Genomic DNA, 27682 nt, shown 5'->3' with positions numbered 1-27682 from the left:
CCTCTCATGCCATTAGGAAGGAACTATTGAGTTGTGTCAGTAACCAGAAGGTTGAAAGGGAGTCTTAGAGATATGTTCTCACTTTTTTCTAAAGGCTCACATTAGAATCTAGAAGCAAAAGGTCATTGTATTAATTTATTTATGTTTAAATGAATTGGCTTTGTCCAGATTACAAACAAATCCAAATTTGTTTTTAACTTTTGATATGTTAACTTTTTTTTTTTTTTTTTTTCTTCCTTGAGACAGAGTCCCACTCTGTTGCCCAGGCTAGAGTGCAGTGGCATCATCATAGCTCACTGCAACCTCAGACTCCTGGGCTCAAGCAATCCTTCTGCCTCAGCCTCCAGAGAAGCTGGGACTACAGGCATGCGTCACCGTGCCCGGCTAATTTTTTTTTTCTGTATATTTTTAGTTGTCCAGCTAATTTCTTTCTATTTTTAGTGGAGATGGGGTCTTGCTCTTGCTCAGGCTGGTCTCGAACTCCTGAGTTCAAATGATCCGCCTGCCTCGGCCTTCCAGAGTGCTAGGATTACAGGCGTGAGCCACCGCACCCAGCCGATATGTTAACTTTTTAAAATTAAAGATGCACTAGTAGTTTTCTCTACATTTGCAGATTTTTAAATCACTGTGTTCCTGTTGTCATCTAGAAAGTGGAATTGTTTTCATTTTATATTTCATTTTCTGCTCTTTCTGCTTACTACTCCTGATGAAAAAAGACTAAGCTCTACTCTATAGTATAGAGACAAATTGGCAAAAAATAAGAAAATGTTTATCAGGAATTCCAGTGAGATCCATAGGACCACAAAAGATCTGTGTATATAAGATAAAGAAGATTCTAAAAATGTGAAGATTTGCAAACTCGAGTGTACAACTTCCAAAAATGGTTCTGGTTCTGGCTAGCCACACTTTCTATAAATTTTTTTCCTCTAATTTAGCTGGTTAGAAATAGGGGGAGAAAATAGCAACTCAGTCATAGTTGTAGTCTGTAAGAAGGGGTATAATTTTTAATGCTTTTCGAGATACTTAAATTGACACAGAGCATTTTTCAAAATTGCTCATTCAGCAAATTAATAGAAAAATGAAATTATGTCTTTATTTAAAAAAGTTTTTCTCTCCCCATCATAGACAGTTTAAATGAGACAATAGATAAAAGTTCAGCATGTGCTTAACCTGCTCAACCATCTGGTTTCAAACACAAAAATGAATGTCATCTAGTTTCCCAGTACTGACTAGCTAACCTGAGACATTCTCTATAGGGCCAAAGGAGATGATTTTAGGACTATACACATAGAAATAATTATCCATAACTTTGAGTTATGGGTCTTCCTTTCAGTAGAGAATGTTTGGTTCTTTTGTGAAGAATAATACAATGGTTTGTTTTGGGGGGTTTTTTTGGTTTTTTTTTTGAGACAGAGTCTTGCTCTGTTGCCTGGGCAAAAGTGCCATGGCATCAGCCTAGCTCACAGCAACCTCAAACTCCTGGGCTCAAGCAATCCTTCCCCCTCAGCCTCCCAGAGTGCTAGGATTACAGGCATGAGCCACCGTGCCTGGCCTTAATACAGTGTTATATTGAACAACAGAGAGCTGGAAGCTACTTTTAGGTTATATCCCAGGTGGCTACTAATTCATGTGTGGTCCTTACTAATCTATAGAGCCCCTTTTCACCAGCTTAGTTTCTAATAACTGTAGAAAGACCATCCATATAACCCCATCAAAGTATGGTTTCTGCACTTGTGTGAAACTGTCCTGCTGGCTTCTTGTGCTTTGCCTAATAATAATTTATTTTATGTAGTAACAGCCCACTCTGTCTATACCCTGCTCACCCAAGAATAATAGCAGGGTACTATTCTTTGGATAGTACATTTCAGCTGAAGTCTGCTAACTATTTGCAAGAAGCTTCAATTATGTTTAATACTTGGTAACATTCTCTCAGTGCTCTGGGCCCTGCCTCTATCCTGTCAAAAACTTTGTGAGTGCCTTCTCTGCCACTACAACTGTAACTCCCTATATCCTTAAAGAGAATACTAGAATAAATACACAAGAATTTGTTTTTCTGTGCCCATATGAGCCTCCCTGACCCACTCTTTTCTGCTTTCTTGGGGCAGGTTGCATGATCAGATGGTAAAGATCAACCAAAATCTGCATCGGCTGCAGGTTACCTGGCGGGACGCTCAGCAAAGCTCTAGCCCTGCTGCTGACAATCTCCGCGAGCAGTTTGAACGGCTGATGACCATCTATCTTTCTACCAAGACTGCCATGACTGAGCCACAGATGCTACAAAACTGCCTAAATTTGCAGGTGTCCATGGCTGTACTACTGGTTCAGTTGGCCATAGGCAATGAGGGCTCACAGCCAATAGAGCTAACTTTTCCTTTGCCAGATGGCTACAGTTCTTTGGGTTATGTGCCAGGTAAGCAGGCTCTCCCTTGGGAGCTTCCTATTTATAGGCATCTAAGTTTAACTGAGTCTCTTTGGAAGTTTAGTCCTCAAAATACCCTTCCTTAGTTATCATTCAATTGTTTTTGGAGAAACAACTCAAACTTGTAGATCATATCTACTAGTCAGAATTTTGGGAGACTAACAATTTGTTCCTCAGCCTTGTGTCCCCATTGCTATGCATATCAGAAAATAGTCTTTAAAGGACTAAGTGCAGTCAGGATTTTCAGAGCTGTTAGTTTCTATCATTAATACTGTTTGTTCCACTTATAAATTTATCTAACTCTACTGTGCTTTTTTAGGAAAAAAAAAATGATCTCCTGTAGGTTAATCCAGAAGGCAGATTGTGTGTGTATGCATGTCAGTGAGGGGTCAGCAGGCGTTGTCAGTCAGATCAGGTTACACGTTCTTAATTGTATTGGTCATATATTGCTCTGTAACAAATTACCCCCAAACATAGCAGCTTAAAACTACATATATTATCTCATGCAGTTTCTGTGGGTCAGGAATCCAGGTGCACAAAACTGTGTTATTCTGACTCAGAGTCCCTGAGGAGGTTGCAGCCAAGCTGTCAGCCAAGGCCATAGGAATCTAAGGACATGACTAGGGCTGGAGGATCAAGTTATAAGCCCAGTCATGTGGTTGTTGACAGGCCTCAGTAGCTTGTGCTTTTGGCCACCAACCTCTTTTCCAGGCCACATGTGTGTTTCCTTAGTACTAACCATGATATGGCAGCTGGCATTCCCCAGAGAAAGTGACCAAAATTGAAGCTGTAAGCTTTTATAACCTAATCCTGGAAATGATACACCATCACTTCTGCACCTCAAGGTGTATCTTCTACCCCGAAAGAGCATAGGAGGGGACTGTGCAAGGGAATGAATACCAGGAGGCAAGGATCGATGGAGGACCAAACTGGAGGCTGGCTACCTCGGTCATATAATGTATTAATCTTTATTAGTGAGTCTTCAGACATCTAAAACTTAAAACTGCTGTTTGCAATTAACCTTGAGAGTCAACAAAATATCTTAATATATTAGTATACTGGTATGTTAACAGTATTTTATGTCATTCTGAGTGTTCATATATTTACTTGGATAAAGATTAAAATTAACTTACATTTAAAGAAGATTCTACATTTATTATTAACTTATCACCATCTCTACTACTGACAAAACATTCAGGTTTTTTTTAACCTTCATCAAATAGGGTGAAAAGGAGGAATTTAAATGTTATTTAGTACAGATAGACAACTGTTTGGCTAATTTCAGTGAATATTTTCTTTCTCAGAATTCTTTGCAGATAACCTGGGTGATTTCCTCATTTTTCTCCGCCGCTTTGCCGATGACATTTTGGAGACATCAGCAGATTCGCTGGAGCATGTCCTTCACTTTATTACCATTTTCACTGGAAGCGTAGAAAGGTGAAGTACTGAAAGCTTGGCTCTGTCACTCTTTAGAGCTGCAAAACATTCAGGAAACTTCTAAACCAAGTAATAAACAAGCCTGGATTATCAGGGGTTGCCTTCAGAAGTTATGTTAACATTAATGAATCACCTGACCATCCTTATGGATAACCAAAAATCCCACTATTGAGAGGCATAATAAGCAAAGGACTTTGCCCACAGAGAATTTGAACCTGCATATAAGGTACCTGATGGGAATTCCACTGCTAGTCTCTGGTTAAAATATTAGTAGTTGCCATAATGCCAGAAACCTTACCAGTAGCAGCCAGGTGCTAATGATCTTCTAATAATTATATGATAACAAAGCTTGCTCTTGGTGTTCTGAGTTGGATAAGCAGTAAACTTGGGTCAATGTTATTTTGCATCTCAAGTCTTCCAACTCATATCTTCTAGTCCTCTTTCCCAAAGGAAAATACTGTGGCTTGTAGAATTGCTTCCCTGATTTTTTTGGGTGCATAGGCTAAAGAAAACAGAAACTCCGTGTATAAAAGTGAAGATTGATGCACAGTGAAGAGAATGACCCACAGTTCCCTGAGCCGTATCAGTGAGAAGTAGAGAGAAGCCAATCCTTCACTGAGCTGAGCAGACCCAATGAGAAGTCATAAATCAACAAGTATTTATTAGGCAAACACTGTATGCATTGTAGATAATGTAGGAGGACTATATCCTAGTCTCTGCCCTCAGAAAGCTTGGAAAGGCAGATTTATCCCAGATAAAACTGTCAGAGAATAGTAAGCAGTAAATAATGCATTATTATAGAGACGTGAACAGAATGGCTAAGCATTCAATAGGAACTCACCCTCATACTTGGTTAGCTGTCATCTCAAGAGTTAAATGTTGTTCCCTGTGTCACCCCCACCAATAATGGACAAACTTAAAACTGCAGAAATGTATCCTGTTTTTTCCTGTATATGGTATACAATGGTTTGGGCTCTTCATTTGGTAAGAACAGAGTCAGAAATTTTGGGTTAAGGTACCTGCTCCTTGCTTTTTGCCCATTTTGCAGAATGAAGAATCCCCACCTAAGGGCCAAATTAGCTGAAGTGTTAGAAGCAGTGATGCCCCACCTGGATCAGACTCCAAATCCCTTGGTATCCAGTGTTTTCCATCGGAAGCGTGTGTTCTGCAATTTTCCACATGCACCCCAACTTGCAGAAGCTCTGATCAAGGTTTTTGTGGACATTGAGTTTACAGGTAAAGCAGTCATGACATCAGGTCCAAAACTGAGAAGTGGAGTTTCTCAATGGAGTTTCATAGCTTGATCAATATTTGAACTTCAGAGAAATGTCAGTCATTTACTGAAAACCTATAATGTGCCAGGCTTGATGCTAAGTGCTTTTTTTACATTATCCCATTACTTTGTTACCATCTGAAAAGTTTTACTTTATTATCCCTGTTTACATATGAATACATGGGTGCTCAAAAGGATTAATTTATTTGTCCATATCATACATTCTAATAAGTGGTAGAGCCAGGTTTGTCTCACCTAAAAAAAAAAGCCTAGATACTCTTATCAACCTTATTATATTACTTGGTCAAGTCATACTCAAACAAATTAGGCTGATTAAAACTTGGGTCTGTTACTTTTCTCTGCCTCAAAATTATGAAATAGTGGATAATAAGTGTACTGGTTGAGAGATTCCTTTATCTTAACTAGACTGTGTAACTCTCTAACAGTCTAATTGTTAGATTAAGAATACCAGCAGGCAACATTCCCTTTCCCTCCAATCCTGAGCCCCTATGTTTAATTAAATAGTACTTTATATCAACCAGTAAACAAGATATGTTAAGCAGTTGTTTTAAGACCTTTTTTTAAAGGGGATCTTCTTCCATCCAATGAAAAAAACAACTAACACTTTAAAGAGACATTTAACATTTTGCTGGCTGCCTTTCCATATTTGGATTCTGGCTTTGTCACTTGCTCACCTCTGAGCTCTAGTTTCCTCATCTGTAAATGGATCGAAATGATGATTAAGTGAAATAGTGCATGTAAACTTTTATGATATGTAAGGAGTAGCACAATAAATTGATGTAATTATCTCCTTATGTGACCATACAAACAATGAAATTGTAATGTACAATTTCTGTTTTATTGCTGAGGGAGTAGAAGTTGAAAAAGGTTAAGAAACTTGCATTAAACAAAGCCAGAATGAAAACCTAGGTCTTCTGACTCTAAATCCTACACTCTTCCTTTATTATATGACCCAGCCTATAGTGCTCTAGTAATACTTTTGGTATTTCAAAAGCAATATAAGCCTTAGATTTTTAGCTCCTGACCTGATTTTTCAGAATAATCAAGAACCAGTTAGCTACACAGTTGGGATATGGTCTGTGAAGAATGTGGGGATTACTTAGTATCCCATTCTGCATGTAGCTTTCACTGCCACAATGGCCAGCCCAGAGGCCTCATTCAAAGTCTAATAAGTACTCCATGTTTGGATTTGGAAGCACCCTTGGACTTTATTTTACAGCTTTTTCCTTGTCCCTTGCTGAGTAAGGTATTCTTTGTATCTGTCTCCTCCTTCCTCTGTCAGTAAGGAAATGAGCAAACACTTGGCTACAACTTTAGGCCTTTAGAAATTCCCAGTGCAGATTTTGCAAGTAGCCATGACACATTCAAAATCAAAGAAAATGACTACACATAGGCATAAGCTCTTACTCTTTCTCTAATAGCACCACCTATGCTGTTATTTTCCTCATGCCTTACTCCAGGAGACCCCCATCAATTTGAACAGAAGTTTAATTACCGCCGTCCCATGTATCCCATCCTAAAATACATGTGGGGGACAGATACCTATCGGGAAAGCATTAAGGTGAGAGAGTTTTTGGTGAAACCAGTTGCTTCATATGAGCCGCATGAGTTGTGATTCAGTACTAAAATGGTTTTCTCTTCGGCTGGGATTTACAGGATTTGGCTGACTTTGCCTCTAAGAATCTAGAAGCCATGAATCCTCCACTTTTCCTCCGCTTTCTTAACCTGCTAATGAATGATGCCATCTTCCTTTTGGATGAAGCCATACAGGTAAGAAATTAGAAAATAAAAAAAATTGCCCCATACCATCAAATCATCATCAGTACCTACTTTTTACCTTTTAATCATAATAGAGCAATCCTTATTCCCCTAGGACCAGTTTTGAACACCAAAAATTTGTGATTAGTCGCATGCCTCCAAGCTTGCCATTACAGAGCTTTCTAAGTTATTCCATTAGAGACCAAGGTCAAGGGTCATTGAAGCCTCATGGGCTAGGATGGATACTTTGGCAGAGAGTTGAAAAGATAGTGTGATGAAGCCAAACTAAAGTGCACTGGCGGGAGTAGCTAATCAGGCCAGCACTACAGAAAGAAATTAGGATCTTGCTTTTGGTCAGTGACTTTCAACTTTTTTCATCTCAACAAGTCAGTAGGCCAGGTGCGGTGGCTCACGCCTGTAATCCTAGCACTCTGGGAGGCCGAGGCAGGCAGATCTTTTGAGCTTAGGAGTTTGAGACCAGCCTGAGCAAGAGCGAGACCCTGTCTCTACTAAAAAATAGAAAGAATTAGCTGGACAACTAAAAATATATATAAAAAAAAAGTTAGCTGGGCATGGTGGTGCATGCCTGTAGTCCCAGCTATTCGGGAGGCTGAGGCAGTAGGATTGCTTGAGCCCAGGAGTTTGAGGTTGCTGTGAGCTAGGCTGATGCCACGGCACTCTAGCCTGGGCAACAGAGTGAGACTCTGTCTCAAAAAAAAAAAAACAAGTCAGTAAAGTGGTTCAGCTCACTAAGACAATGATTTTTAACCCACTGTCCTAAACGATTCTGATTTTTACACCACTGTTTGAAAAAAAAAAAAAATCTGGTTTGGGTTATTTTTTCATACAAAGACTCCAGGTCATCCATACTCTTTACCCACTGCCTCCTAAGACCTTAGCTATATTGTGAAACATGAGTTTCACGAAGTGTAAAATACAGCTGAGTGCCTCAGTGTATCATTGAGCTCCTTCAATGTATCATCTCCTTAACCATCCCTTATGGAACTGCTTGTTGCTCCTATGAAAACTTGACTGCCCGTGGAGCAAAATTTCCCCTCCATGTGATGATTACGAAATAGATAGGGCCCTGACGTAAAGGGAGATGAAGCAAGTAAATCCTTAGGGTAGCCTGTTGGACATTCACAACCTCCTCTTATTGATTAGCAATCCCCTGAGTAACTTGTACATAATTTAGGAGAAAGGTTTGATTTCCTGCTTTTTTCATAATCCAACATTTCAAGATTGAAGACCAGTTTTCTTTGAAAATGAGAGCAGGTCCTATTATAAACACACCCTTTTAAGCAAGAGCTGTGTGGCACAAAGAATGAAACAGATGGTATTTTCATGAGATGATAAGTTTAACAAGTCGTTTGCTATAAGAGCAAGGATAGTGAGAGATAGGGAGCTTTAAATAATTACAGTTCTCCTGCCAATGATCTTGCATATTTGATAGAGCTTTGATTTTTGGTAAGCAGTATTTTGCTTGGTTTCATCATTCAGGTAGGATTCATCCTTTATCCTTTTTTCACTGTAGCCTGTTTTGTTTTGTGGGGTAGGGGTTGTCAGGGTTTCATATACTTCTTTTTGTCTTTGTTTGTTTGTTTGTTTGTTTTTTGAGACAGAGTCTTGCTCTATTGCCCGGACTAGAGTGCAGTGGCATCATCATAGCTCACTGCAACCTCCAACTCCTAGGCTCAAGCAATCAGCCAGCCTCAGTCTCATGAGTCGCTGGGACTACAGGTGTGCACCACCATGCCCAGCTAATTTTTAAATATTTTGTAGAGACGGGGTCTCGCTGGGTTGCCCAGACTGGTCTCAAACTCCTGACCTCAAGTGATCCACCCGCCTCGGCCTCCCAAAGTGCTGGGATTATATGTATATATGGCTGAGCCACTGCACACAGCCAAAGGTTTCATATACTATTAATCCTCTTCTATTTTACAATATTAGACTATTTCTATGGGAATTATCTATGAGTCTGCACAAGCCACAATTTCTTTTTTTCCAAAAGTTCTTTTTAAGCTTCACTCCCAGCTTAGTTGACTGGATTTTGAATAGGACCCCTTAAATGTCATGTCCCTTCAATTGTACTTTCTTCTCTGATATATCCCACCTCTGGTTTCTGTAGTATTTGAGCAAGATAAAGATTCAGCAGATTGAGAAGGACCGAGGTGAATGGGATAGTCTGACTCCAGAAGCCCGCCGAGAGAAGGAGGCTGGCCTACAGATGTTTGGACAGCTGGCACGTTTCCATAACATCATGTCCAACGAAACAATTGGTACCCTTGCCTTTCTAACATCAGGTAAAGACACAAAGTACTGCTTTCCCCCAAAAATGTAATGGCCAAGATCTGCTTCACTTGAAAGAATCAGCCCAGCTAAAACTAAGCATTCAGACTCTGATGACAGTATCTTCCACATCTGAGAGGGAAACAAATCACTTGAGAAGCTTCAAAAAGAATGATGATGCCCATTGTTGACACAGAAATGAGGAAATAGTCACCCTCACACATCTGCCATAAAGCATAAGTTGGTAAAATCTTTCTTGAGGACAAGTTAGCCATATAAGTGCTTGAATCCTGGTTAAATGTGGTGGATCTAACAAATACATTTATCTCCACTCCCTCTAGAGCTGCACTGTCGAGTTCAGTAGCCACTGGCCACATGTGGCTATCAAGCATTTAAAATGTGGCTAGGCTGAATAGAGATGTACTATAAGTATAAAACACACCCTGCACGACTTAGTATAAAAAAAGAACGTAAGGGGCCAGGTGCGGTGGCTCACGCCTGTAATCCTAGCACTCTGGGAGGCCAAGGCGGGCAGATTGTTTGAGCTCAGAAGTTCGAGACCATCCTGAGCAGGAGCGAGACCCTGTCTCTACTAAATATAGAAAGAAATTATAGGGACAGCTAAAAATATATATGTATAGAAAAATTAGCCGGGCATGGTGGCTCATGCCTGTAGTCCTAGCTATTCAGGAGGCTGAGGCAGGAGGATTGCTTGAGCCCAGGAGTTTGAGGTTGCTGTGAGCTAGGTGATGCCATGGCACTCTAGCCTGGGCAACAGTGAGATTCTGTCTCAAAAAAAAAAGAATGTAAAATATCTCAATAATTTTTCATTGATTACATATCGAAATGATCATTTTTAGTGTCTCAGCTAAATATTAATATATGACAACCAATGGTCACCAGACATTTGAGGGAATCCTCTAATTTGAAACAAATAATAGAGGAAAACTGTTTTTAAAATTTTTTAAAGAAACTATAATCTCAGAAGAATAAGAGAAGATATAGCAGCCACAAAACAAGAACAAACAGGCAATAAAAAGGATTATATAAAGAACAAGAGGTCTTAGATATTGAACATTTTACTTCAGAAATTTTAAATATTCAGTAAAAGATCAATTCAAGGAACTCTTTCATGAAAGTAGAACAGAAAGAAAAGATAGAAATTAGAAGAGAAAGGATAAGAAAATAAAGAATGGATCTAGGACGTCTCAAAAAAGAAAAATGGAGAGGAGGAAATTATCAAAGAAATAATACCTAAAAATTCCCAAGACTTAAAGATAGCCTTTAAATTGAGAGGCTTTCAAGTGCCTTGCACAGAGAAGTTTTTAAAACCTACACCAAGTTACAAGTTGTGAAATTTCAGAAATTCACAGTAAAGAGAAGATCCTAAAAGGTGCCATAGAAAAGTCAGGTCACATTACCATGGTTTAAGTATCAAAATGACTTTGAACTTTGCAACAGTGATGTTTGAAGCTGGGACATACTTCTGAGGGAAAATAAACCCAGGAGAAGGAAGGTAGAATCCAACACGAGGGAGACACAAAGGAAATTCCCCAAATGATGATAGAAGGAACGTATGTGATCACTACTTAGTGATAGGTACTTTGAAAATAAGCAAACAAAAAAGCAAAAAGTTATATTAAAAAGGAACTATATAATCATTAGGACACCATGTGGCTCTGCTGCAAATGATATTTACATAATTTTAATGACATAAACTCTATTTAGCCAAAAATTGGATTATATATTGGGGGCATTTGTATTTGAGGAAGAAGGACAGGAAATGAGAGCTAAACCATCATCTACAGTAAATAGATAATGACCAAAATGAAAAATCAAGGAAACTATTCAGCCATTAAAATCGTAGAAATATTCTATAAATCTGGGTTGTCCAGTACTGTACTTACTAGCCACATGTGGCTATTAAACCTTGAAATGCGGTTAGTGTGACTAAAGAACTGAATTTTTATTTAATATTAATTTAAATAGCCACATGTGGCCAGTGGCTACCATGTTGGACAGCACAGGGACATATACTCAGCAAAATGGAAAGATATTTATGATACAGTTATTGAAAATGTCAGCTACAGAATATATACAATATGGTAATCATTTTGTTTTAAAAATGCATGTGAGTTCGTGACTAGTGTGGGCAATATAGTGAGACCCCATGTCTACAAAAAATTTTAAAAATTAGGGGGAGGGGTAAAAAAAATCAAATGAAATAAAATAAAAATTAGCCAGGCATCGTGGCATGTGCCTATAGTCCCAGCTACTTGGGAGAATGAGGTAGGATCACTTGAACCCAGGAGTTCAAGGTTATAGTGATGATTGAGCTATGATTGGATCATGGCACTCCAACCTGGGCAACAGTGATACCGTGTTTCAAAAAAAAAATTATATGTGTAAATATGGACAGAAAAGCTAGAAGGATATATAATAAGATGTTAACAGTGGTTAACAATGTTTATCTCTGGGTGGTAGTTTTTGTTTTTCCTTATTTTATTTTTTTGGGGGGGTTTGCTTGTTTATATTTTCTGTATTACTTGTGTAATAAAAAAAATAGAGGTCTCCAAGTAAACTAGACATAATTAGTAAAAGACTGCTAATGGATTGCATTTTCACAGACTTTGGCTTCTTTTCCAGAGATCAGATCACTCTTTGTGCATCCCTTCCTGGCTGAGCGCATCATCTCCATGCTGAACTACTTCCTGCAGCACTTGGTTGGCCCCAAGATGGGTGCCTTAAAAGTCAAAGACTTCAGCGAATTTGACTTCAAACCTCAGCAGCTTGTATCAGATATCTGCACTATCTACTTAAATCTTGGGTACCTGAGATTGGAATTGGGGAAGCCAGAGGGGATGTGCTAATGTTTTGATTTGGGGTTTTGATAGTAAAGTGACTGGTTGCTAATAATGTGTTAATAGAAAAGAAATGGTTCGTTTCTAGTTGATTGATGAAGGAATCTTCTGTAGTTTTAAATAAGATTTTGTATGACCTGTGGGACATTATTTACTGGGACTTCTAACATTTTGCCTTGATCTGTGCAAAGATAAACTTTATTGATTATAACATTGTTTGGAAAATAATACTCTTTTAAGGCTATGGGATACTTGAAAGACTTCCTTCTTAGAAAATTAGAAGTCTCTATGTCAAAAGGACATGTTGGCTTATAAGAGATGAGAGTCCTTGTTCTGCAACACATGTGTTATCTCCCATCTGGTACTCAGTTTCTTTCTGATTCTGACCTTACAGGGATGAGGAGAATTTCTGTGCCACTGTGCCCAAAGATGGACGTTCCTATTCCCCAACTCTCTTTGCGCAGACAGTTCGAGTCCTGAAGAAAATAAATAAGCCTGGGAATATGATCCTAGCTTTCAGTAACTTAGCAGAGAAAATCAAGGTGAGGAAGAGGAGAATTTGTTTGCTAACATGTTCAATAAAAATCATGTTGTCAACTCAGCTGTGCTGCTTTTTACCCTGTTTCAGGGAGAAAAAGAGCATTGCCATGAGACAATATAAACAGATGATTCTTCCTGGTCATTCAATAACTAGAACTACCATATTCTTATTGTTTTCTTTAACATGAAAATGAGAACAGAAATTTAAGAAGCTTCAACTAAAAGAGAAGAATGTTCACATTTATGTAGGCTGGTTTTATGAAAACTTATGCACAGTGTTATCAATAGATTTGAAAATCCAGGATGTTAATGCAGAAGAACTTTTTAGAGTAAAATTCAAGATGAGTATTAATAGTTTTCAGTTACTGATTTTTATTGATTTTCTCCATTTTCTGTATTTGTAGTTGATAGTTGGCTTATATTGAAATACATATACATTTTAGAGATTAAAATACTGTATTGTATTCAGCTAATCCCTTTGGTTGGAGTATGATAGAGCTCCATTAGCATTTATGAAGAAGGGAAAATGATGGCACAGAAGTCTAAAAGAAAACCTTCCTTATTGCTGTCAGTCTTCCCTTCACTGAGTTTCTTTTTTATTGAATTGGGCTTCATCTTTGCCTAGAGCTTAGCCACATAGATAGATCCCTGAGGAACTAAAATTGTAAAGGAATCAAACGTTGAAGTCACTTTTTAACACAATGACAGACGCACTGGAAAAGAAAATTATTTTCCTTGGGGCCGTGGTGTTTTATTATGAAAATAGAACTAAAACTTCAAAACCAAAATGATCCTTTCTAATTTAATGAAAAACTTGTTATTTTTTATTGTTTTCTGTGTTTTATCAATAAAAAAGTAATTTAAAAACTTGAAAATTGGTAATGTAAAAACTAATGTGAAAACTTGAAAAATAGTTCATAAGGGTAAAGTGTTTTTCTTGACTTGTCAGGCTTAAGTGTAATTTAAAGGTAAACACAAATAGAAAAACAAAATTTATTGACTTCTATTCATTTAATCCACATTTTTAGAATTAAAATGTCAATATTAGTTGTAACAATAAGAATATCAACAAGTAAGATTTTCACGAACCAACTGCAGGGTTTTGCCCAGGTTTTGCTTCACGAGGCCCCAGGCTCAAAACTAGCGTGAGTTATATACAACTCACATGGCAGTTAATGTGTTAAACTCCCATGCATGGAGGCTCGTGCCTATAATCCCAGAGACTCAAGAGGCTGAGGCAAGAGGATCACTTGAGCCCAGGAGTTCAAGGCTACAGTTAGCTATGATTACACCACTGCACTGCACTCTAGCCTGAGCAATAGAGCGAAACCCTGTCTCTAAAAATAAAAATAAATAAAATAAATTCCTATGCCTCTTTGTACCAAAAATTGAAAACTGCTTTTCATACACAGGCTGCACAAATAACTCTACTTATGCAAATAATGACCCTCCCACACCTATCTCCTCTTTCTTTTTTTTTGAGACAGAGTCTCGCTTTGTTACCTGGGCTAGAGTGAGTGCCATGGCGTCAGCCTAGCTCACAGCAACCTCAAACTCCTGGGCTTAAGCGATCCTACTGCCTCAGCCTCCCGAGTAGCTGGGACTACAGGCATGCACCACCATGCCCGGCTAATTTTTTTTTTTCTATATATATTTTAGTTGGCCAAATAATTTCTTTCTATTTTTAGTAGAGATGGGGTCTCGCTCTTGCTCAGGCTGGTCTCAAACTCCTGACCTCGAGCGATCCACCGGCCTCCGCCTCCTAGAGTGCTAGGATTATAGGCGTGAGCCACCGCGCCCGGTCCTCATCTCCTTTTGAATTACAGCATTTACAACAGACTTGTTGCCAGAAGAATGTCACGTGTGGTATATTTCTTTTCCTGCTAACACTTAAACCCATTTCAGGTTATAACTGTCAACTGGAAATTTCAGAGTTGGGGCTCAATGCTGAATTTGTTCCAGGAATATCTGCTTTGGCTTGTTCTTGAGAAAATAAAGCTAAGATTTTTCATTATCACTGTCAAGAGTTATTAATGACCAAGATTAACATATATTCATTGAACTTTCTGAGGTTAGCTACACTGTGAATTGACTTTAACTACCAGGTGTTATGTGCTCAGTCTCTTGCAGACCTCCAACAACAGGAAGAGGAGACCTATGCAGATGCCTGTGATGAATTCCTGGATCCCATCATGAGCACACTGATGTGTGACCCTGTGGTGCTGCCATCTTCCAGAGTCACTGTGGATCGATCCACTATTGCTAGACATTTGCTCAGGTATGCCAGTCCTGAAAAGCAGCCTCAAGAGCACAGATGTATGTTAGTTTGCTGTCATGTTTTTCAGCCAGACACCTACTACAGTACTTTGTATCTAGTAGGTGCCTCATACTATTGATTTATTGATGTGTTGGGAGCCATTTTGATATCACTTGATTATTAGGGATTTAAACATTCAAAGCAAAACACTGTTGCGAAATGCTGGCTCTAACCTCACCTCTTTCTTAAGAAAATAATTTTTGTCAATATGTTATAAAATATGTAAACATAGAAAAGCAGTTGACCTGAAATTGTTTTTTGTTTTTTTTATATTTATTTATTTTTTTCTTTAAAGGAGTTGGGGGTTGTAAGGAGGAGTGCTGAGTGGTCTTTGTTTTTGTTGAGACAGTCTCACTCTATCGCCCTTGATAGAGTACAGTGGTGTCATTCTAGCTCACTGCAACCTCCAACTCCTGGGCTCTAAGCAATCTTCTGCCTTAGCCTCCTGGGTAGCTGGGACTACAGGCACAAGCCACCATGACATCCAGCTGGGGGGGTTTTCCCTTTCTTTTTGGTAGAGACGGGGGTCTGTCTCTTGCTCAGTCTAGTCTTGAATTCCTGAGCTCAAGTGATCTTCCGACCTCAGCCTCCCAGAGTGTTAGGATTACAGGCATGAGACACTGCGCCCAGCCCTGAAATTGTTTTAATTTTATTTTAGTTGTAGAATTATTAAAGTCAAAGTTTGTTTTTTTAATTCAGATTTTACACTATATTCACCACATGTCATTGTACTCAGCCATGGTAACCATGAATTTTCCCCAGTCTGCCTGCTCTTTAAACAGTCTGCCCTGATATCTACCGGAAAGACAGGAATGAAGTAATAAGTAGCTTATTAGCTACTTAAGCAGCCACTTAACTTTTTTAAATGCAGCGTTAGATAGGAATGGATTCTGAGACTCGCGGCATATTTAAAATTAAGTTATATAAGTTGGCCCAAAGTTAATGAAATTTTTAAATTAAAAAAAATAAATTTTCTACTTAATGGTATTTAGTATTAAGCATTCACCATATGGATGATGCTGTGCTAGGTCATAAGTCTTTTCCAAAGTGTCAATGAAAATTTATATTTTATAGTGGCCTCAGAACGTAGCGAGAAGCTGTATCAGCCCTTAAAGCATGTCATAAACCTTCTTACCTGTCAGGAAACCATAATCTGCATTTACTTGCATAGCAATCAGCTAACTAAGTCAAATGTTAGCCTGCAAGGCTTTATCCCTTAATATCTTATACTGTTTCAAGGATCTGTTACTAAAACTACAAATAGTTCTTTACATTGACATGAATGTATGGGGTCTCTGCCTTAGGGCAATCTAAAGGTTGATGACAGAAGGATACCATGTTTTTAAGCCACTGGAATCAAATATCATCTGAACATCAGTGTTGAAATAAAGTTTGTTAAGAGGCAGACAGACAAAGTAGCTTAAAAGAAACTCCTGAATCAATCTTCTTATCTCATTCTTTCTAACCCTCAATTCAGCATTTGACTCAAAGACTCTAGCTTCATCGTCAAAGTGAGATGACTTTTTAGGTGTTCTGTTTTTGGCTTAGGGTGTTAGAACTTACGGCATTAACTCCATTTCCCTTTCTCTCTTTGTCCCAGTGACCAAACAGATCCCTTTAATCGTAGTCCCCTAACCATGGACCAGATCCGGCCAAACACAGAACTAAAAGAAAAAATCCAGCGGTGGCTCGCAGAGAGGAAGCAACAACAAAAGGAGCAACTTGAATAAATGCTGTGAACTAAACAAACCAAAAACCAACCCCAGAGTGTAGATAAACAGTTGTTTATGGTTTCTCTTTCTGATTCTCTTCCCTTTTTTTTTTTTCCTTTACTAAATTAAAGAACTGCTCTTGTTCAAATTATGATAATTAAGATTCCTAAGAACTTGACAATGTTCCCCTGGCTTATAGGAAATTATACTTATTATAGCATCACCAAGTTTAGAAATCATCACTAATTTTCACCCTTTGTTTTCTCTTCCTAGTCTTCCTTTTCCTACCTTAAATCATATTAACTTCAACTACTAAAATTTCCTGCCACCTTACTATTTCTCTTCCAAGTACTGCTCAAACATTTTTGGTGAGCACAGCTTTTAAGTATACAATGTCACATATTTCAGTGACAGCTGATATCCTCAGAAAATCCTGTGTATCCTATGTATTTACTAGTCCTCATGATCTGGACTTAAGCCCTTTTCCTTATTACAGTTCTGTAATGTTAGAGAATAACTTTTCCCATAAAAACAGGTACCTTGAAGTTTGTGTAGACTTTTGAATAAGGTAATAGGTGAGTTTTGTTTTTTTTTTTAAGGAATCTTATGCAACTTATGTTGGTAGCTCTTAATTTTGTGTTATCTTGTAACTCACAGATACCATTTCAGACAAACACTCTCCTGTGGGGTTGCCACCACCAAAACTTTAGCCCTGCAGTCTTTTTATGAGGATTGCTAGGGCAAACTTACAGTTCTGACGCTTTAGTCAAAAAAATTTGGGGGTGAGGAGGCTGTTGGGCCCCTTTTGTCTTAAGAAAATCTGTTGCTACAAGGACTAAGCCTGAGTAGAAGATTTAGGCAACAAATATTGTAACCATGAAAAACGTAATTTTAAGACACTAATATCAATAGTATATCTCAGTGTGTGAGATACATATACACACACACCATATGTTTTTTTATATTGGTCTAGTGTAAACTGAGTACCACTTTAAAGTGTCTCTTCCACAGTAAGATGTATGCAATGTATGGCCATGTTTATTAACTTACTTATTCTGAGACTATAAAATGTATATAGTTAATATTTGTTTGGGCTTGTGACTTGATTTCTAAGAGCTGCTTCTAACACAGCCTTAGGTCATCAATTAACAAAGTAGGAATTTGAGCACAACCTTGTCCACAAGCCATTTTAAGTATCCACTTAACCCTGTGTAGTTAGTAGGTGGATGGACACCACTTTCACAAGTTAAGCTTGATCTCCCTACTCAATTGTGCAGCTTAACATACTGAGTGAGGCACATTCCCCTGTGGATTGTCTTTATATCACTATCCATCTAAGCCCAGAGACATAAGTGACAAGCGATATGATCTAGAAACAGGGGTCATTGCTTCCTTTGGAGGACACTTGTTAACCATGGCCTCTTTCAAATAAGATGGTAGTTTTATGATATTCCAACACAAGTTGCTATAAGCAGTCCTTGATGTGTTTTTAGTGGTATCACCTGGAAACCTCAAATCCAAGAAGGCTTCCCACCCTAGACATAAAGTAGATGTTGCCTATTTCTGTGCTTGTAAATGAAAAAGGAAGTCTAGAACACTTTTGCAAATGCCAGAATGTAAGATTAATTCAGTGTGCTCCCTGGGCCTTTAAGGGATTTTAAGGCCTTTTAAGGGCCTTTAAGAATTTATTTTCTTAAAAGAGTTTCATTTCATATTTATTACCCTTCTTTCCCTGAGAATGAACTGTGTATAAAGTAAGCTTTTTCCTGCTTGCATTTACCTTCCAAACCCAATCTAGTAGGATGTTTTCATTTTAAAAAGAAGGGGGAGAAAGACCAGAGTTTTGCAGGAGATAATTGGAGGAAAATGGGCACAAAACCTCAGAAGGCAGCTGTTCCCAGCAGCTTTCCAGTTAACAACCTCTATGCTTCCTCTAGTATCTGTCTGTATTCTACTTCTGTATTTTGCCTTCAGATTGTAAGCCTTTCCTGTCAAGGTTTCCTTTTCTTCTTTTTTTTTTAAAGCTCTTCCCTGAAAGTTTTTATGAATGGCTGTGGCACCATTAATGCTGCTGAATATCTTTAAACTCTTCACAAAGGCAAATGCATAGCTTAAGGCCACTATTGGTAAGGAAACCAAGTGTCCTCTGTGCCTTTTTTTCTTTCTGTGAAGTTAAGGACATCCAAAAAATGAGACTTTAAAAAGTTATCATCTTGGTACAACATGGTGTGTATATGCGCTTAGAAGCTTAAAAAGGTGTTTTTGTCTGGAATTCAGAAGCCGCTCTAAATCTTAGAGCAGACCTTCTAAGGTACCTAGTTTTATGTGTTGGCTTGCTGGAGTATGACAGGAAAATGAAGACTCTTTAATCAGCTCTGGTATTTGTTCATAACTTACCAAGAGGCTAATACTAAACTTGGAAAATTATTTAAGTAGATTTTATCAAGCAGTCTGGGTTTTGGCTTTTTTAAATATAGTTTTTAATGAATATGTGAAAACTGAAGGAAACTTTAAAGGTTTTTTAATGGTGCAGGTGAAGGTGCCAGTTGCTATTTGGTATCACACTCTACAAAAGCTTCATTGCTTTATTTGATGCTGGTTGCTAAGCAGCCATTGCACAGAGCATAAGTCTACTGGGTGCCTTTACAAGCCAGAGGCTGACACTGCACTGTTGATGTCATGTGAGGAAAATAATGCACATGCTCTAACTGCTAAACAGGAAAAGAACCTAGAAGCAAAGAAAATGAAGAACAAAACAGCGAAAACGTTGATTGAAACAAAACTTGATCAACATAACTGTATTTGGGAACATTCCAGGAAAGTTACTTGTCAAATTTGCCTGGGGGTGTTTGTTCAAAACTTGTATTTAATAAATGAACACCTGACTTAAAACCTTTGTTATCACTTTGTTATAGTATTAAAAGCTATTGACAGTTTCAGAAATTCCTCTGAAAACCTAGAGGACTCTTTTCACTTTTTTAGGTAGGTAATATCAAATATGTGACCTGGCTGACCTAACCTGCCTTACCAGGACTCTTGGAGGGGACCCTGGGGTTATCCTCAGAAGATGAATCTCAGGACATGGTTTTTCCTAATCGGCTCCCCTTTGGCTTCACTTTTTTCATCTGGCCTGAACCCCAAGTCTTTTAATGATTTGCTATCATGTTCCTCTCTCCTGCCCCTTGTTTCTATACCCCTGCCATGCAAGACCTCAGACTAAATTAACCCAGCCATTCACCTCTGCTACAATATCCAAAGTACACACCATTGTTGGGAGAAAAAAAACAAACAGCAGTCTTGAGATGTGCAACCACCAACTTGTGGTCTCCAACATTGCCCAACAATCCTGTGTGTCCTTAACTTCAATCAATAGCTATTATAAACTTTAACCTCTTTTCTCAAATTCTCTCCCATTTACCCTTCGCACTCAGATGATTTTGCCTTCTACTTCACTGGGAGATAAAGACTTTAGAGAGTCTCAATTTTCAAACTTGTCTCCCATCATCCTATGTGTGGAAAAGTCCCCACCAATCTCAGGCTAATTAATTCCTCTACCTTTCTTTCTCTATCTTCAATTTTTCCGATTAGTTCTCCACATCACCCTTCAGTTTTCTGACACGTATTCCTTTACAGCCATATTTCTTCACCCATTCACCCTGACTTCTATGCCAATTTTTTGAAACTGCTCTAGTTAATGTCAAAGATTTCCATATTGCTAAATTAACTTTCTCATCCTTGACTTCTCTGCAGTATCTGGGGCAGCTGACTCCTTCATTAAAACGCTCTTGGTTCCTTGATATCACTTCTTTTTTTCCACCTCTCTAACAATTCCATAAAGCAGAGTTCTACTGCTAAGGCTTTCCCAGGATACAATACTTAGAGTTCTGTTATCCTCATCAAATGCCGCTTCCCTACATACATTTCTTCCAGTGATACCAAATTATAAAGTTTCAGCCTGCAGTAGTAAATAGCCGTTCTCTTACTCATCAATTCAAGGATCTTTCTGTAGGAAGTCTTCCCAGATCACCATGCCTAATCTGGTATGTCCCCTCTGTGTTTACATTGCAATTTCTTCACATCCCGATTCTGCCACTCCCTAGCTACCAATCCCATTCTCAACGGGGACAAAACCTAACACACAGGCTGTCTTTAAATTCCAAAATGCCTAGCATACTGGAGGCGCTCAGTAAGAGTGACTTCGTTCCTCACATCTGCATAGCTCCTTGTGGCTGGTGAAGGAATTAGGGGAATTGGATTCCCATCCTAATAACAGGATTTGGAGGTCACTGGAATTACAAAAAAACAGCTAAAGAAAGGCAATGGGCTGAGTCTGGTGACTTAGGTCGTGTGGTGCCTACTCGGCCCCTCTCTACCACCGTAAAATGATCGTGTTGGTCTAGGTAGGAGAATCTCAGTGACACCACCTCCAGTTCTGACTTCCCACGTTCTCGGACTCCCTGCCAAAAGCACCCTACGCGAAAAAGTGGAGGTCAGCGCCAAAAAAAGCACGGGAGGCTCAGGGTGCATGCGCACTTCCTTTCCGCAGCGGCCTTTCGTACCTCCACGAGTAGCTGCCCAAGAAATGCCTGTTTCTATACGGAAATCCACCGGTCTTCACATGCTCTCTGATCTCATCTTTTCAAATCCACTTTCTCCTCCGTGACTGAACAAAATAAATTGACCAAGTGGAATTTGCAAAGATGGTAGGACACCTAAGTGTCGTGGACAGGCACCGAAAGAGGCGGCCCGACCTTGGAAGTGGGACGGGGTCCTGCCACGGGTCCTTTCGGAGTGTGACATTCAGCCGGCCTTTCGGGGCGACGGACTTTCCATCGTAGCACCATGGCTCAATTTGTCCGTAACCTCGCGGAGAAGGCCCCGGCGCTGGTGAACGGTGAGCGTGGTGTGAGAATGCCGAGGCGGGTACACGGGCGACGGGGAGGCCTGTGATAGCCTGAGAGGAAGAAGCGGGCCGCGGTTCCCGAGGGGCCTGCGGAGCCGGGGCGGGACGGCCTGAAGGTGGAGGGAGCAGGAAGAGGCAAGTTTGCGACTCTCCTCAGGGCGTCCGCTCGCCTGGCCTGCAGCTTGGGTTCTTGAGAAGTTCCTGAATTCTGTCCACGACAGGGCAGAGAGGTAGTGTGAAGGAAGGCCGCAGTTGCCCGGCAGCTGCAGCCATTACGCCCCTTATCTCTCGTAAGAACAGGAATATGGAGGGGGCGGCTGTGTTATGAGAGCTAGGAAAAGGAAGAGCAGAAACTTGTGAAAGTACATGTAAATTCGACCTCATGAGGTGGTCTGGTTCTCCATGGAGTATTTGGAAGTCAACAGAAATGTTTAACAGTGGGTGAGCTTTTGAACGTTAACTTGGTTTTCTGCCCTGGATAGATTCTGATATACTTCCGTTTTAATCCGAGGGAAATTTTAGGTGGAACTGAGCTTTATGGCTGATTATCCCTGCCCCAGTAACCATAGAAAGGGATCCGTATAAACAATAATCTTTTGTCATAGTTTAACATTATGGATTTTTTTGTTTGAAGAGAGGTGGACTGCTGTATTTCAGAACAACCCTGAACAGTCACAACCCTAAGTACTAGTCTCTTCTGTCAGTAAATATTTCAGTTGTCTTTTGAGTAGCAGGCTATTCATTTTATTCCTGAAGGTGAGATAAGTTGAACTGACATAAGTTTCTTCACTAGATGTGCTGTGTGCTATGTTCTAGTAAGTGATTGGAGGTCAGATCTCTATCTTTGGCTCAGATGTGATTATGAAATGTGAATAAAAAGCAGAATTTCAAAAAACTACATGTAATGTTTTTGAGCCTATTTTACTGTGTTTTTTTTTTAATTCATTCTCCCTTACCTCCATCATAAGCCAAACATGAAGGCCTTACAGTGCCAGATACTATGAATACTTGATTCTTTCTACAGAACCCTATTGTCTGCTAGTAAGACATTTTACACATTTTCCCAAATAATTTAAGTTTACAATTTTTACAAAGATCATCAAGATATCTGTTAGAAAGCTCTGTCTACAATTTTATTTACGTAAATAGAGAAAGGATTAAAAACTTCAGTCTTTGGCCTTTGTGGATGATTTGAGGCACAGTTTTTAATATTTCAAGTGGTTAAAAAAAAGTAACACCAAAATGATTCTTTGTTATGAAATTTATAAACCCTTTCCTCTATTATTATGAATAATTGATAACTTGTTATTTTTCCAAAAGTACTCAGAAAGAAAGACTCATTTGGAGCCAGAATGTAAAAATGGAAATATAGAGTCTGATTTTTTTTCCCCTTAACTAAACTCTAGAATTTATTGGATCTCACCAGTTTTCCCATTAATCTCTTTCAGTTCCAGGATCCAATTTGGGGTACCACATTGCCTTTAGTTGCCGTGTCTCCCCAGTCTCCTGTGGTCTGTGACAGTTTCACACTCTTTCCTTGTCTTTCATGACCTTGACAATCTTGAGGTGTCTGTCTAGGTATCCTGAATAATGTTCCTCGATCTGGATTTGTCTGGGGTTTTTCTCATGATTAGTCTGGAACTATGGATTTTGAGAAAGAGTACTGCAGAAATAAGGTGGACTACCACAGAGATAAGGTGCCCTACCCACATGACATCACTGGTAATAAAAGCTTTCATCTCTTCGTTGAAACTTAGTTGCAGTAGTGTTTGATAGGTTCCTTAATGGTAAAGTTACTATTTTTCTCTTTTGGCATTCTGTTCTTTAGAAACAAGTAACTAATAAGTCAAGCCCATGGGGAGAGGGGGGAGGTGTTACAGCAAGGGATTCCATCTTCTGTAGGAGGGATTTTATACATAAATTAAATAGAATTCTTTGTGAGCAAGGTTTGTTTCCATTTATTTATGTCATGTATTATATGGACTCATATTGTGTATGGACTTGTATAAATTTATTTCATACTTTGTATATCCAATACTATGTTACTTATCTCTCAGCTTGTTCAAGCCTTGGTCACTAGGAGCTTTTTCAGGTTGGCACCTGGGTCCCTCTGACATGCTCCCTTACTTTGTGGTACTACAAGATGCTTCGGACTGATCTTGTGTTTTCCCTGTCCCAGCCATAGAACCAGCCATTTCTCCAAGGAACCCTAGTGCCTTTTATTGGACAGTGGAAATTAGAAACTAAGATCTAGGTGCTAGGTATGTTCATTGCTACTAGAATATCATTGCTTCTAGGTCCTTTTAGTGGACAGGGGTGTGGATATTTATCTATATAGACACATGTGTATATGTGTGTGTGCATGCTGATCCATGTATATACATGCATATATGTAATTGTTTCAGAATCCATCTGTATATATATTAAGGGAAACATGAGTTGATATGGATGCCTTCAACACTAATCCAGTACCATGGGGTTTATTCTTGTTTCTTTTCTTGCTCATCTATAACTTCACTCTCCTTCGGGGAGAAACCTGGTTCCCACCGTCCACTATTCATTTATTTATGTTTTTTAATCTCTTGTATACATGTAAAGCAGTTTCAAAGTTTTTAACCTATACTCCCTGAGAAATAAATTTACCAACTAGTTTTATGTACAATGTACTGATTCATTTTTTAAGAGGGTTTTTTATTTGTATGTTGAAGATAATTTTAAAGACAGTTGGCTGTTCCATGAGACTTTGTACTTTTTGATTGCTCCATCTTACAGGCATTGACAGTTCTATTTAGAACTATCTCTTAGACCTTCGTGTCTGCTTAGAGACATGCCCATCACTCCAAACACAGAAGATGAGGGATATAACAATTCTAAGAATAGTGAAATACCCCAATATAGGCAGTTAATAATAGGGAAAACACCAGCAGCCTTGGATAATCTATCTTTGAACAATAGACACTTTATGAATCTTTGTGTGTTCATGCTATTTTTATTGTATATTTTCTTGTAATTTTTTATTAAAAATTCCTCTTTCTGAAATCACTGCCATAGTCTCACATCTACCCTGGTCATTAAGAATCTCTTGTTGAAATAGTAAGTACCTTGAGGAATTTAAGTTTAGTTAATGGATTCTGGTTTTGGCTGCTCTTAATACATGTAGATTTTACTTTTATTATTTATGGTGTTTTGAAAGAGGAACAGCCGGGCTTTTAGAAAAAGATTTAATCCAGCACATATTGGTGAGGATACCGAAAATGGGTACTAATTGTTATAATTCCATCTGCATTTGTGGTCAATATTGCAATGTTTTTATTTTTTATTTTATTTTTTGTGACACAAGGTCTCTGCTCTATTGCCCAGGATAGAGTGTAGTGGCATCATCATAGCTCATTGCAACCTCAAACTACTGGGCTTAAGCAATCATCCTGCCTCAGTCAACAGAGTGGCTGGGACTACAGGTGCATGCCACCACACCCAGCCAATTTTTCTGTTTTTTGTAGAGACAGGGTCTCACTGTGTTGCTCAGGCAGATCTCAAACTCCTGGCTTCAAGCAACCCTCCTGTCTCACCTCCCAAAGTGCTGGGATTACAGGCACGAGCCATCATGCCCAGCCCAAAAATCTTATTCTTAAGAGTGCCATTCTACATAGCTTTTTCCCTCCCCTTCTGTACCTCTTCCCTCTAAGTTTGCTGGTCTGTCTACCAAGAAAATATGAATAAATTGCTGTTGTTTTCTTGTTTTTAAATCCAACTTGTAGTAACTTTACAGTTAACTAGATTTGCCGTTCATAAATGATATAACAGTACTAGCTGGCCACTCGTGAAGTACTGGGCTAATTGAATGTGCTTATAGCTTCCTGCCTGATTGAACCACCCTGTGACACAGGTGTTCTGCATCTTTAAAAGCCTCTTGTTACCAGGGAGCAGCTTTGACATTTCACACCGGGTGCACATTTGGTACAAGCAGTGAATGAATGTGATGCATGAATAAATATTTGTGTCCAGCCCACACATCTGCTTCTTTCGGTCTCTAGTGAGTTCATCCTGGTTTTTTGTTTTGTTTTGTTTTGTTTTGTTTTGTTTTGTTTTCCAGCTGCTGTGACTTATTCGAAGCCTCGATTGGCCACATTTTGGTACTACGCCAAGGTTGAGCTGGTTCCTCCAACCCCTGCTGAGATCCCTAGAGCTTTTCAGAGCCTGAAAAAAATAGTCAATAGTGCTCAAACTGGTAGCTTCAAACAGCTTACAGTTAAGGTAACTATGGGCTAAATGAAAATGTATGTGTATAACAGAAAAGGTTTTCCTTTGTGATTTTTCTGATTGCTTTGATTAATATATGTATTTTCAGTGAGGCTGAATCCAACATAATGAGAGATAATCTCTTTCTTGACTGCTGAGAAAGATATTTACTTTTCTAATTTCATCATCTGGATAGAAATAATTGGACTTTTTTATGTCTTAGTTTCCTAGGAGTCTTCTACTATAACAAAAAAGTGAGCATTTTTACTGGGAAAATTTTTTCCTTTCCTATTGGATAGTATACTAAAATATGATGACATACTTTGCTGATTCTGTAGTCCTGGATTTATCTCCAATTCAGCCAAAACATTTCTTGAACTGTATCACAGTCAGGAAGCTAACACTTTCGTGGAGGGTAAAAATACCAAAACCTGGGTTATTGAATTGTGTGAAGATAATAATCTAAAAGCTATAAGAATTGGAACTTGGATTTTATGTTTACTTGCATGATCCAAGCACAGGGTACAAAAGGCCTAAGTAACTGACTAACTGCCTACTTTAGAACCTACATCCTGGGAAATATGATTATTTTTCAGAAGACTTCCAATAAGTTCTGGTCTGATTTTGACAAAGAAAATTCACTTCCAGAAGTGCTAAAAGGAAAAGGCCCAGTGTTGTTATATTATGGGATGGAATTTTTTTCAACTATTGCTTCAAGATCCATACTTTTGCTTGCATGAAACTGCTTTCTTGAACCTTATGTGTATTTTTCTCTTTGGGGCAATAAAATGTTGATCTGTGAAACTAAGTACTGAATACTTGGAAAGAGTTCAGCCAAATAATACATGAATAAAAATGATGTCTAAAGAGGGAGACAAAGCTCTTTTTCTTTGGCCAGACTTGGCCTTCTTAGAGCCATCCTTTCATAAGAATGCACTATCTGAATGTGTCAACTATTTCTAGGATGTGGGTTGTTTTAGGGCTCATAAAGTGTCTCGTAAACTAATAATGAAAGGGTTAAGTCAGTTCAGGTCTTTAAAGAATGCTTTGAAAGAATTTGTAAGCTCTAGACTACTTACCTTATAAAATTGAAAGTTCAAGGGTTCTCAGCAGTTGAACAAAGTTAATGTCTCGACTTTGACTAAAACTGCCCTCTATTTTGAATAGCATCCTTATATTCTCTGCCTCTTAATCCTGGAAAAAGAATAGTTTTAAATATATAAGAAAAAAAAAGGTACCTTAAAATTTGTGCTTCTTTTTTTAGGAAGCCGTGCTGAATGGTTTGGTGGCCACTGAGGTGTGGATGTGGTTTTATGTCGGAGAGATCATAGGCAAGCGTGGCATCATTGGCTATAATGTTTGAAGACCAATCTTTAACATCTGATTATATTTGAGTATTCTTGGACCATGTGTGATCAGACTGCTATCTGAATAAAATGTGTCAAAAATCAATGTTTTCTCTATAGTACATAGAAGGTCACAATTTCTCTTGATATGAAGTTGGGTTGTCTTTTGCTTTGATACATTAATACAGTCTACATGCATATCTGTTTAGCCTGAAATTGGAAAGGATATATGTAACTATGTCAGCCTGGTACATGAATATTTGAAGATAACATTTTAATTTGAAATATATGATATTTAAGCTTTATTTCCAAAAAGTGGGGGGAAAGGCCTTGAGAAAACTCTAACTTGCTACAGTAGGAGAAGTAATATTAATAATACCATGTGCCAAAGTGATGTAGTTAAATCATGTCAGTAGCTAAAAAGAATAAAATCCCTTTTTGCTAAAATCCCAGAAAGACCCTAGTGACAAAAGCTATGTTTGCCCCCCCCCTTTTGCTCTCCCTTTGCTGTGACAGTGGGTCCAGTCGTCATCTGTGGCATATGTATTATGCTCTGTAAACCTATAT

At 38.7% G+C, this 27682-nt stretch overlaps 2 protein-coding genes across 3 annotated transcripts in view; both read left to right on the top strand.

The window, feature by feature from the left end:
- Positions 1-19516, top strand: part of UBE4A (ubiquitination factor E4A) — a 33803-nt gene extending 14287 nt beyond the window's left edge. For both annotated transcript variants that reach the window (XM_045556368.1, XM_045556369.1), the window contains 10 exons: positions 2106-2410; positions 3724-3856; positions 4905-5092; positions 6611-6711; positions 6807-6920; positions 9037-9211; positions 11844-12024; positions 12453-12600; positions 14719-14876; positions 16516-19516. In XM_045556368.1, coding sequence (XP_045412324.1) covers positions 2106-2410; positions 3724-3856; positions 4905-5092; positions 6611-6711; positions 6807-6920; positions 9037-9211; positions 11844-12024; positions 12453-12600; positions 14719-14876; positions 16516-16645 — 1633 coding nt within the window. In that variant the 3' untranslated portion in view covers positions 16646-19516. The remainder of the gene's footprint in view (positions 1-2105; positions 2411-3723; positions 3857-4904; positions 5093-6610; positions 6712-6806; positions 6921-9036; positions 9212-11843; positions 12025-12452; positions 12601-14718; positions 14877-16515) is intronic.
- A 1680-nt stretch (positions 19517-21196) lies between these two features.
- Positions 21197-27221, top strand: ATP5MG (ATP synthase membrane subunit g). Its single transcript, XM_045556367.1, has 3 exons — positions 21197-21521; positions 25624-25784; positions 27034-27221. Exons 1-3 carry the CDS (start codon positions 21470-21472, stop codon positions 27130-27132), a joined length of 312 nt encoding a protein of 103 aa, XP_045412323.1. The 5' UTR covers positions 21197-21469; the 3' UTR covers positions 27133-27221.
- Positions 27222-27682: the final 461 nt, after the last annotated feature.

The sequence above is a fragment of the Lemur catta genome, chromosome 7 (genome assembly GCF_020740605.2).
Source record: "Lemur catta isolate mLemCat1 chromosome 7, mLemCat1.pri, whole genome shotgun sequence".
NCBI lineage: Eukaryota > Metazoa > Chordata > Mammalia > Primates > Lemuridae > Lemur > Lemur catta.
The sequence above is the reverse complement of the archived record's forward strand: the minus strand, read 5'-3'. Positions and strand labels throughout refer to the sequence as shown.